The 13,180-nt window shown below is 41.2% G+C and overlaps 1 protein-coding gene across 2 annotated transcripts in view; it reads right to left on the reverse strand.

Moving 5' to 3' along the window:
- Positions 1-262: 262 nt before the first annotated feature.
- The window catches only part of LOC106806370 (carnitine O-palmitoyltransferase 1, liver isoform-like), a 26,273-nt gene continuing 13,355 nt past the window's right edge, over positions 263-13,180 (reverse strand). The window contains exons 9-18 of one of the 2 annotated variants that reach the window (XM_014808288.1): positions 12,768-12,848; positions 12,501-12,624; positions 11,689-11,822; positions 8,414-8,479; positions 8,003-8,087; positions 7,488-7,652; positions 7,061-7,195; positions 5,365-5,553; positions 4,746-4,916; positions 263-2,551 (exon numbers count right to left, since the gene is read on the reverse strand). In XM_014808288.1, coding sequence (XP_014663774.1) covers positions 2,471-2,551; positions 4,746-4,916; positions 5,365-5,553; positions 7,061-7,195; positions 7,488-7,652; positions 8,003-8,087; positions 8,414-8,479; positions 11,689-11,822; positions 12,501-12,624; positions 12,768-12,848 — 1,231 coding nt within the window. In that variant the 3' untranslated portion in view covers positions 263-2,470. The remainder of the gene's footprint in view (positions 2,552-4,745; positions 4,917-5,364; positions 5,554-7,060; positions 7,196-7,487; positions 7,653-8,002; positions 8,088-8,413; positions 8,480-11,688; positions 11,823-12,500; positions 12,625-12,767; positions 12,849-13,180) is intronic. The other variant, XM_014808290.1, reaches the window with a different exon arrangement.

A 13,180-nucleotide genomic window follows, 5' to 3' on the forward strand; every position in this document is an offset into this window, starting at 1 on the left:
CGCGACCTTGTATGGTTTCCCACAACAGCAATCTGCATGACTAACACTATCCGGCGAACAACAGTATGTATATTTCATTTCGCCTGGCATATAATATAACCAGGAGTGAATAATAATAGAGAATCTATTATTATTCACTCCTAATATAACCAATATCTATCCAACATTAGTAGCGTTTTCTCAGCGGCGGCGGCGGTGGTGGCCATTTAAATATCATTGATAATTCAAATAAATCGAATATGACAATGTACAGGGTAACGCATACTGTTAAATACGAAACAATTTTAATTTCATTAACGGAAACAAAACACAAACCGCGAATGCTCAATTTTAAAACGCAACAGACAACTATATAATAATACCATGCCATAAATATCCTAATGTGCGCAAATGCAGAAGATTCTCGTCTCGATAAACTGTTTGAGATCTAAATGCTTAGACCAAATCCGATATGGATTCCCAAAATTAACACAGACACAGCGAAGTTGTATGAATATATCAATATATATCATTCCCGATATCACTAACTGCGTAATACAAACCTTGTAGCCGTTAAAAGCTTATTCGACAGACGTACATACATAAAACAGCCCAGATTAACTAAAGTTAATACATAGTATCGAAATAAATTTCTGCACAGCGAAGACACGCCGTTAAACACTTGTTTTTAAGGCATAAACTGCCGCCCCGCACTTGGTTTACATCCCGCCCCTTGTTACATCGTCTGACACAATTAAAGTTCACACTGTTCGCCACCGAAAACCGTATTTACCAAAATGTGACATTCGCGGTGTTTTCTCACACGGCAGTACCAGTGATACTCAGCAACTGGGAACATTCAGTGTGGGCAGCAGACTGGAAAGATCTGTGAGGCCGTTTTAAGGTGTGGCGGCGACGTAGGGCTTACGACGACGTAGCTAGGCCATGACGCACAGGCAGGCCAGCGACGGGGCAGAGGCCACACGGAGAGCCCGATGACAGACGTGGGAGCTACATCGCCTCCACTTCTCTCCGACATCGGATACGCGCGCCCACTTCTCGCGAACTCCGACTTCTGCTCAACTGAGCTTAAACCTTGTTAGGGTGCCGCCTGCCCCCCCCCACCCCCACATACACTACGTTCCCCGCATTGCCCGATCACAGACCTTTCCTGTAACCAAACGCCTTCTTACGTATCGGGTTCTTTGCAGATATTACGTTGCCTGGTTACCTACCCAAGTTACCTGCTCATATACACCCTGACGCCTGCTCATGTATCCTACCTGCTCACACACCCCATCTACATCCCGTTACCTCTTATCTGCAAGGCGTTACCTGTTCACTCACCGTACATGCACCTTTAATAATGCTTACAAACTCACTTATAACCCAACCCGACACGACAAACGCACGCACGCACGCATGCACGCACGCACGCACACGCCACGCACACATCAAATACACATTTAATTTGCTTACTCACAGTCTAGCTACACTCTACTGCTTGGAAACGCACCCATTCCACTCAAACACATACGCACGCAAAACGAACCCGCGCATACCCACGCACACACGCACATGCACACATATAGAAATTGTCCAGTAACTGCATAGCAGTTTTATATCGCTGCAGCAAAAAAAGTTTAAACCCATTTCAGTGTGAATTATAGGAAAAGAAATCAAATTTTATAAATGCTGATATAGAGAGAACTTACACGAAAGCAAAAACAAAAGGCCTGGCACACGAAAATTCTGGTGAGCGTTTTGTTATAACGTCTATTGTATCGGAGGTTCAGCCTCGGGCCTGCACATCTCTTTACATTCACGCGACACCACGAGAGGGCAACATTACGTAACACCTAGTTAGCCACCTATAACAACATTACTGCAACCTTCAGTACAACCATAGGGATGCAGTACATAATAATAGCAATGTAACGTACATAATACGAAATAATAGTATGCGGGTGTGGGGGAATTTATTACAAACTTTGCATTGGTCGTTGCTGAGCTATAAGGACGTGAATACTTTATAAAATTGCACGTTGTGATGCATAAGAATGAACCGCATACAAAAATCTTCACATAGTAGAGCATAAAACATTTTGGCCATTCCTCAAACATGGCTTTAGAGCAAAAACAGAGTTATAACGGTGCACCATAAAATATTAATTATATACCTTCCAAAATAGTAATACAAATGTAAATACAATATCAATACAAATGTATACAATAAAGTGCACTCAACTATACATGAATTCACAACTTCCTTGAGCACAAGTCAATGGAGTGCTATCAATAATTGCAAATTTCTCGAGAAGCCAGCAAAATTATACTTTACCTAACTTCAACGTATTCATCACCTACATGGTCTGTATCATTATTCCATGTTACCTCGAGATAACCTCCACTTTACCAACCATTTACCTAGTAATCCACACACCTTGAGTGAATCCCACAATAGTGGCAGGACGGGTCGCAGTTTGGATTATCACTTTCCATTCGTCAAATCGAAGAGGGTCCTAAGATCACCGACGGCTCTGATAATGTTGTTTCGCATTCGTTCGGAGTTCTGAAACAATTTTGAGTGCATACGGATTGCTGAGAATTGTAAAAATGTGAAATTTTAGCATATTTAATCTACCGAAAATGTGCACATCATTTAAGAAATGCTGACATGTTCAGAATGACAGACCATGACAAGGAATTATGATACCAAGTAAGGTGTGTATGCTGATAAATGAGCAATGTTACTACCATGATCAATACACACACATGCATGCACGCACGCACGCACGCACACACACGCACACACACACACACACACACACACAATAATAATAACAACAGCAACAACCTAGTGAATCAGCAAATCTACCTATTTTGCATATCTCTCCAACTAGTGACTATAGAAGGGACAACGCAATTCTTTCCACACAACTCTTATATGTGGGAACGTCCTAAAGCTTTCCACTCTCACAACATTCCTATGACTCCTCCTTATGAAGCCATCACACGAATCATGTGCACTTCGAATCAACAAAACTCCCAAGCTAGCAACACAGCCACCTATTAAATCATGTCTACGTCTGCTTATGCACTTTGCAGAGAACTTCTAGCATCTCGCAGTGTCCTCTATCATGCCCGCACCGTGTCAGCTTAGCTACCGATGATTCTTATATTATTGCTCAGCAGGGATAAACAGTGGATAGCTTCAGTAGGGGGAGATGAGAGGATGTGCGACTCAAGCTGCTGACTACGCTGCATGCAAGATGCCTACTCCACTAGTGCTTCAGCTATGCATTCAGCTTTACTGTGTCTGACTAGCAATGAATCACCAGGACTCCCGGAGTCTGTGTAATCAAACCACCTCCCATAACACACACTGGTGACTAAGCAAGGCTAATGACATCCTGGAATAGTACTAACCAATAGTAAACCTAAATGTCTAAATATAAAACTACACAGTTAGTACTGGAGTCTTTCGTACATTGCAGTAAAGGATTCTAGCCAGATCTAAAAAACCTTTACAATAAGATAACAAAACATTAAATTTGTCCATTCTAAAAAAATATTGTGTATTCATTTTTACTTTGAATGAATGCATCACAGTAGGCTACCTTAGCTTCTGCTATCTATTAGCCAGCTAAATGAAGTGTGAATGTCACTATTGAATAGATTTATATAAGGCTACATAGACCAATGAAGAAACCAAACACACAAGTTTAATCTAAATCTAATAAACAGGGAAGGTCATGAATTCACACAGGATTTCATATTGAAATTTCCCTCCTGAGTCGTGTCCCCTCAAAGGACATATATAAGCACTTTCCTGTTTAGAGTTAAACCAGCAGGTTTGGCAAACATAACAAGGAAATGACAGTGTACTGGAAATAACCGGAAATACAAAATACTGGAAAAAAGTTACCCTGATCTGACCAGCACCCTGCTACAGCTGGTGATTCACTGCCGCTAGATCAACTTGCCATAACATAACCTACGAAGCAAACCATGGGTTTACTGCTGCTGTGTTGCATGTGAGCCCATTCCCAAACATGCTACTGGTGGGAACATCAACTGCCACGGATTGCTTTGCCAGCTGAGCCAAGCCTAGTAGGTATCATGTTCTCAGCTGGTGTGGCCTCCCCTGGGGCTTGGATATAAGGAAGTGGGCCTCCCACGCTAATCACGAGCATGCCGAGTCATCACTGGTTTCAGTAAAAACTAAGGTCACACAGGGAGACATTCTAATCATTCTTGCACAGTTTACTACCATGGTGCAGGCACGATGCAATAACTATATTTGGCGTATTGATAGCACATCTGTACATATTTCTGTACATTTATGACATCCGAATTGCTTTTTGAAATTATTAGCCAATAAATAGAATCGTATTTGATTATGTTCTCTTCTAGCTAATACTAAATACCTGATTATAAACTCTGTTGTCAACAGGTGGCTTGACTAGTTAAACTGACATTTACTTGGCGTCACTTCTGTAGAATGACTTACTGCCTTCAAGTTCAACCACGCTTTTTACAACTGTTCCTTAAACACAGATGTCATGCCATCTATTGGCACTATTTAGTTGGAAAACTGTAGCGACCGAAGAAAGAATAGAACACGCTGTAGAGAATCCCACTAGCTAGAACTCCCCTGTGACCCGTCTACACCTCTCCCGCCACACACACCTATCATTACCAACCACTTCACATCCAAGCTATAACTCACAACACGCTAACACACGTAGCTGCCAGGAACTCACAGTTAGCGGTGACGATAACTTTGATGAGACATGGAAGAAGATGCAGTCTTCGCCAGCAACGATGTAAGAAATGCCATAACCATCGTCTGCTACCGGCCCAAACCCTCCACCTGCGCACACGTACTCGGGTGTCTTACTGAAGTCCCACTTGTTAGTCTGCGAGTGCGGTGTCTGTCACAGATGAAAGTATCTTATATATATATATAAGCTATACATGTCCATATGAAGACCTGGTTGGTAGGCAAGTGCACACAGATATGGGTGATAGGAAAGTGTGACATCAGACTTTTTGCTGACTGCATTGATTGCACCAAGAGTGAAAATGAATAAAACAGTGAGAATATTACCATACAATGTTCAACGTTGACATACAGTTTAAAAGGAATCTGGTCACTCAGGTCATAAAGGCTAAAGAAGGGTAATCACGGAAAGACATAGAATAGGCCAGACTGGTGTACAACAGCAAATATGTGAAGAAACGGAGATGATGGAAAAAACGAAAAACAGATCAAAATAGTCATGCATGAAGACAAAAAAAGGTGCAACTGGCAGAGAAGGACAAACATATGATGTGATAAATGTCAGAGGTATTAGACGTAGTAGAGGTTCTAAATCTTACCTGACTGGTTGACAGCTTCCACGGTTCACTGAGAACCTTCTCCAGGAACTTGGAATCCTCCTCCAGGTAGCGAGACACGACGTAAAGGCAGAACAGGTGTCTGTCTACTCCCTTACCAAGCATTGCATCCTTGTAGCGCTGCGTGTGCACCTCGCAGGCAGCGCGCAGCAACGTAATCCTCTCCCCAGTCTGTAATTACCAACATCGATATCCTAGTGCTAACAGTCTGATAACAACAATCACGATCATGTTTTAATGCCTTTCAAACAGTAAACAGGGCAATCTCTTCAGTACATTGAACTTATTATTATCATTGGTGAAATGTGGACACAATAGACACATGTTCAGTATCCAGGACCTTCCAGAACTAAATATAATAATAGCCTATTTTCTCGGACTTTCCACTAAAAAAAACCACAGGATGTTCCAGGTTTTCCAGATACCACACGAACCCTGGTATGATCCATGTCTAGACAACATTTTAAAAAAGATGCCCCAGCAATGAGAAAAGTACCTTTTTCGAGGTTTGCCTCTACACTATAATTAGAACAAGTGCCGCAGAGTGACAGTGCTCAACTGACGTGTACTGTAGCCGGGTATTCTTCTGATAAACTCACTGGCAACCGAATCCAGTGTGCCCTCACACCACCGCGTTGATAGGCTTTGCTATACCGGTAGTACAGTAATAAAGATATAGCTGTGTAACTTTAATGACTTCGCTATATCAATGTTATCATGGATATGCGTCGAGCGCGAGCGTAGTGGTGATGGTGATAGGGGGGGGGGGGCTCTAATAGCAAAAGCAGTTCAGTCCTTTGTTAACAGTCAACAAATCCATGTTTAACCCTCCTCTCTTGAGGGTCAAAAGGTTATCAGACACTTACTCTTCGCACGTCAGCGGAAAGTAGATTTCATGGCCCTTTCAATAAAGTGATAAAAATGGTAGATCAGCGCTGAAACAAAAAAGTTTTGCACTTGGTCCGTTAGACCATGTCCTCAGAAAATGTCTGATATCTGACTTTTCCCCCACTGCCCTTTGACCTGTGACCTCCAATTTCGCGCTGGTGATCCTCCCCATCACACTATACATCGAATATTATAAGAGCGTAGGTCGAGCCGTTGAGATTTGTGCCGCAATTCCGTATTTCCTCCTATACCTTAAGTTAAGGGGGAAATATTCCCCCTCCATTAACACATCTCTACCTTTGACCCTTGACCCCCAAATTCGACATCCCGAGTCCTTTTCGCGATCCCCCCCGACGTCCCGAATATCAAGACCGTACGTCGAGCGGTTAAGATTTGTGCCCAACTGTTCACGGACGGACGGCCGGACGGACGCACGGACGGACAATCATGCGATTCTACAAGCTGCATCTGACTTCCTCAGCTGAGCTAAAAAACAAACGGCCGTTGTCAGAAACAAAATTAATCTTAACATTAGTCTTACACTAACTTTTTTTCGCAGACCAGACCGCTATACACTACGTATAAGAAACTTGACATTTTACTATGTTTCTGTCAATGGTCTATGAAAAAAGTTTTAATGTTAAGACTAATGTTAGACTACTTTAATTTTGTTTCTGAGAATGGGCCCTGGGTTTTTCGAGGGGTGCATGTTATATTATCTTGTGCCCATTCTCCTGTGGACTTCCCTTCTCATGTGACTAGCGTTAGTACAAGGAAAGCATCAATATACCGATGTTGTTTGATCCTCCATGGCTCTAACAAAAGCACAGGACTCCATGGTAACTGGGCGAACAGTCTCGGTACGACCTTCACGGTACAGACGAGTCATCGAGGCTTCATAAGTCAAGCTGAACTCGCCAGAATCCTGCAGCATGTACATGCACACGTTTCACTCATACCCAAACACTTACACTTGTGACACGTCATGATAGACTATATTTTTTTGTATACATAATGCAAATTTTCAAGGCCATTGCTTAATTATGCCTGGCTATATCGTGTCCAGCCAGATATGTGCACAGTAATACAAAATGGTACTTGCCAGAGCATGGAGGCAGTAAAAAAACTGTTGTTTCAAAAAAGGAACACTTAGAAGAGCATTCATTTAGCCAACTGGTAAAACATATAGACAGCATCTTATCTCTGTGAATACCTACCCTATAGTAAGCCAGCTGCAGGGCCATCTGGATGAATGCATCAGGGCTAACCTTGCAGTTCTTTATGAAGCCCTTTCCCCACTCGCTCCAAATGATCAACTTGAGATCAACGTCATTGGCCAGCTTTTGAGCAGCTACAAGTTGGCTTTCAATCGTTTTTACACACTGCCAACACACACCACAACACAACAGTGAACGCAGGCATTAAATAACGACGTATATATATATATTTATATATATATGATTTATAATTAAAGACACTCGGAAGAACTAGCATCTATTTTTAATTTCCAAGTCTAGGGTTATTTTCAACCATCAGCATATAGTACCCAAGTTAGTTATTGGCTCAACTAGAATCACCTAAACACTTCCTATGCACCTACACAAACCAGTACCTGCAATAACGCCTGCGTTGGCCAACATCAGACTCTTGCAGTGAGTTACTACACTAACACATGCATGCACACACGCACGCACGCACGCACGCAGGCACGCACACACGCACGCACACATACCTCGTCTGGAAGCTCCCACTTCAGCTTGGTTACTGGTGGCAGGTTATCTCTCACAGTTCCGTGGCAGTGACCATCCTCTTTGTATCTAATCCGAAAGAAACAACACAAAACCAAGGCTTACACATATTTAACTAATGACTGGCAATGGTTACCAGAAGAACTGCATATAATTATCACACCGTGTTTGTCAAGTAAATTTTTAACATTTATTTTAATTATAGACATAATAAGTATTGTCCACAATATACTACTCCACGTTAGGATGGTGCATTACAATAATCAATAACAATCAATACTCTTCTCTATATTTAAACACAAACACAAGATCAATACCATTTCCTAATCTAGATAATACTTGTAACACAGCAACCAATATAAATCATATAGACAATTATACCACAATATACCTACCTCACTACTCTGCTGTCCTTGTGCAAGGTGGCTTCCCACATATAAGCCGTGATTGGCGCATCAGCCCTAGAGGTGGTACAAGGTAAGACGGAAATCGGAGACTTTCAATATAGGATCATATTAAAATGAACGGGGTAGGAAGTGAGTAAAAGTGAAGCCAAGCAGTTGGATGCGAGCAGAAGCCAGAGTTAGGTGAAAGGAGATGTTACCATAAACGACTAGTTAGACAGGTACAGTTTAATAAGCTGCTGAGAGATAAAGGTTGGGACAGAGAAATATGTTAAATTGAGGAATTGCATGCACTCAGCAGTAGAGCTTAGACATAAAACAATGATAGAACAAATGCACACACATAAAACAGAGGAAACACACACACACGCACGCACGTACACACGCACCACGCACGCACACATGCACGCACACACGCACACACACTAAATCTATCCAATCAGTAGCATTCTAAATACAGACATGAAAAATTACAAAAATTGTGATGTATCCAACACTATTAAAAAACCCATCATAAATGCCCCATCGTCAGCACAAAGATTAAGATGTTTCCAGGCCATATTTAGAAAGTTTAAATATCAATAGGAAATATTGGAATAATAGGAAATAAGCAAAAAATAGAATTATGAAAAATCCATAAAATAATTACTCAATCAACTACATGGATCAAGGAAAACGCAAGCTCTAAATATTCTAGGTGTTTATAGTTTTCACCACAGTGGGTAAGTCTGAAAACATGCCTAAAATCACCTTGTTTGTTTACATCCCATGTTGACTGCCACCGACAGAGCCACTACCAGCCATATGCACGTACTTCTCATCATGCCCAGATGTATTGGTATATGGGGACTTCAGGGTAAGTTACCACCAACGCGATCAACGGTACACAGCCAGCTACAAGAGATTTGTATCTTTGGCATTTTCCACGCTGATATGTGGCACCATTTACAAATGGAAATGCTAAACTACTGTTACGATGTCAACCCTATGCTCACCAAAAAGGTAACCAAAAATAATGCCAGCAACGAAGAGTCCCCCAGTATATGATACTATCCTACAGTGATACAAATCACTTCATAGAGAAGTTATAGTCTTGTACTCTACACAAAATGCACTACTACAAAACAAAAATATGACGTATAAAGCAGACAACTCTCCCACAAAAAACAAGGTAAACATGGCGGACACTTCGAGAACATGAACCGTGTGTAGCAACTCATCAACGTTAAGCATCTCACCTCGCACACCATCTCACCCAGGTAAGCAATGTAAAGCTGTGGACACACTACGCGATTTTTCAGGCGATTGAGCCGGACGACTGAGTGGACACACATTTCAGCGCGAATCATCGGCGATTTTTCTCCCGCTGCAACACTAAAACACTCGTGCCACATAGATTGATAGTCAGCAGTTGATTGAAAAATGGCACCGTTGATTGGCTGATAAATGTATACAATCGGCGACCCGGACACACTAGGCGATGTAGTCGCCGCGACTCAAATAATCGCCCGATTTATCAAACATGTCATTGATTCGAGTCACCGACTCAAAAATCGCCGGCGGACTCACTGGACACACTAGGCAATTTTCAGGCGATTGAGTCGCCCCGACTCAGTCGCCTGACTCAATCGGCTGAAAAATTGCTAGTGTGTCCACAGCTTGAGGGGCATCTCCCTGATATTAGAAAAGCATGCATTTTTAGGAGGGGTATCTCCTTGATTATTAGAAAAGCATGCATTTTTAGGGCATCTCCCCCTGATATTTAGAAAAGCAATGTTTTTAGGGTATCTCCCTTGATATTAGAAAAGCATGCATTTTTAGGGGCATCTCCCCTGATATTAGAAAAGCATTCATTTTTAGGGCATCTCCCTGATATTAGAAAAGCATGCATTTTAATGTATTAACAAAGCTTCCAAGATCTGAAAAATACATGCATTGGACTGGTAGTAAATACATGAGGAAATGAAGATGTCAACAACAAAAGCCATGCTTGTTAGTATATCACGTTAAAATGTGACGATTATCTATGATGAGGTTTTTTTAATGGCAAAAAACCATACAAATGCAAAACGTTTTTCATCCTAGGAATAGCCATTTCACTGAAAACAGCGTACAGATTAACCGCTAAGATTAAGTTAACTAATTATCCTTAATATGCCTTTTTAAAATTAATAAAATGGCCTTATGTACATTGCAAAAACATTCACCTCGAGTAAGTAGTAACCAATGCATTTAGCATTTTAGAAAAGGGTACCAATTTAAATGAAAGTGTCCAATGACACTGTAGCTCACCACAAAAAAGACACAATGAGTGAGTGAGAAGAAGTCAGTTTTATTGAGCAACCATCGATTATAAAACGGAGAGTATATGACTGGGAGAACTCCTATGTTTACTTCGTACGAGTTTTAGGGCCGTAGCAACACGGTTGCCAGTCTGTATATACTCGCAATAAATTATAAACCAAAATGATCACCAATTGTGACGGTAGATGGCGCTATCCGCTTTGATGTTTCTTAGCATGGCGTTCGTAATTAGGTTATGCTGGTTCAAAATGTTTTGTAAAAACTTTACTCTAATATAGACGTTTATCGCGCAGGGTGGAGAGGAAATACAATTTTGCATTAAGATATTGTCAATGAAATCTTGTAAAACGAACCAGAGCGAGTGTGACACCACGACTGTTTGTGGCTATATAATATGCCTTTATAATTGCCAAAACCTACCTAATTTGCATAATTTTTGTTAAATATCAAAACCCCTAGCCCTTATTCATTCACATACCAAAAATGAGCAAATCCGTTGAACCTGAACTGAACTAATGGCAAATTCCCATTTTTCGCAAAAAATTGCCCACGATGGCTCGAAAAGTACGTCGACTGCGCGTGCCTCCAAATAGACTGGGTTCAATATGGGAGCATAGCAGTAACAATAACCAATTTTCTAACACATCGTGGGTCAAACGGATATCAGCTGAGTTATCGATTGACCGTAGCCAAATGTTGACGGACGGACGGACAGACGTACGACGACCCATGGCAATAGCTCAGCTTGACGATGTCAAGGTGAGCTAAAAACAAAAGTATTTTTGTAGGCATAGAAAACCTTTACAGCATTGTGCCTGGGTGATGCAAAGTGGTTTGAAGAAAACAAATAAAATCATGTGACACTAATGCTAAGCTGTTGGAAGATAATTCCGTATAAATCGTTATCAATCACTGAATGTCTACGAGTTAAAAAATACAAATGTAGCTGTAGATAAACCTACCACGAGTGCTCAACGTTTATGCCAACATGACCATTCTTTAGAATGATAAAGGTGAAGCTCTTATCGAACCAGACGTTGTAACAGTTTCCATGAAGCAGGTGACTCGCCCACTGGTCCATTTGACTTGAATCATTCTGCGGGCATAGGAAATAAGTATGTGCGTGCCACTATGCTGTCATTACCCAAAAAAAGCCTTCTTGAGTTCAATAAACCTATCTGACTTTCGATTTTTAATGCTCAACAAACCTTGTAATCATGGATTGATGATTTAACCCCACATTACATGCTAGATAACTTAATGTAGGCCACAAGCAAATATAAGCTTATAAATAGCTACATTATTGGTTCTTATTTCTACATTACGATATACAATTCATTACATCCAGAGCACATAAACCTAAAGACTATTTTGCAAACAAGGATAAAAACGGAAACCTTAATTTCAGTCGATTCGACTAACGTTACGTACGTATTTTGAACAATGTATTAGTTTATTACTAATCAGCTATGCTTGTTCCATTTAATAAGACAAACCGCATGCCCCTGATTAGTCCCTGTCACGTTCCTAAGCCAAGCTAGAAGTCCGTATAAACCCCGACTTTTGAGTTAACACTTGAGACGTGGTTTTCAGTTTTTACCATTGTTCGAGTATATGATCGGTATATTATCGTTTCGTCAGGGTTTATGTGTTCTTGATTGCATCATTAACACCCCTTCTCAAAACTCTGCCAAGCAGGGACTTCAATTAAACCATACCTGCAGTTTTTAGTAACTGCTCAGTGCTAGCTATTAGTAATTATACTGAGTCTTACAGGATCGTATTGAAATTCTTCCTCGTCTAGCGAAACAACGAAAGCAGCCTTCTCTATGACATCCAGTGAGTGCTTGTTGAGTCCTTTGCGGAAATATTTAATCCTCGTCTGTGCCCACACTGTCCTGAAAAGCAAAAAGAAAAGAATATTTATCATACTCGATTGGTATAACGTGCATGATGCAAGAGTACAGACATACGAATTCAATGAAGCATGCAAGAATGCCCGTAGCATTGCTTCTTCCTCAAGTCTTATGCAAGTTCTCACCTTTCCGCAGCAGTTAGCACAGCCAGATGTTCCTCACCATCAGTTGGTTGAGATTGGTCCTCTAGAATCTTTGTGAACATACTGGGAATGCAAACCATCGTTACCTTAATGAACACATTGAGTTGAGGAGAGATGTCAGAATAATCACATGCCAAGAGGCTGAGGGCGACTCATCTAGAAATAAGTGGCTCACGAGAAGTTGATGTAAAGTATGAGGCGGTGGGGCAGCAACAAAAAGGAATTTTTATTGTGTAGTAAGGTGTGTGATGAGAGAAAGAAAGAGAGAGTGCGTACAATGGTGGAAAAAGTGGTCAGAATCACAATACAAACGAGTGCCGCAGAGCGACAGCGCTCAACTGACGTGTACTGTAGCCGTGTATTCTTCCTGATAAACTCACTGGCAACCGAATCAA

Source organism: Priapulus caudatus, unplaced genomic scaffold (genome assembly GCF_000485595.1).
Source record: "Priapulus caudatus unplaced genomic scaffold, Priapulus_caudatus-5.0.1 Scaffold156, whole genome shotgun sequence".
NCBI classification, from domain to species: domain Eukaryota; kingdom Metazoa; phylum Priapulida; class Priapulimorpha; order Priapulimorphida; family Priapulidae; genus Priapulus; species Priapulus caudatus.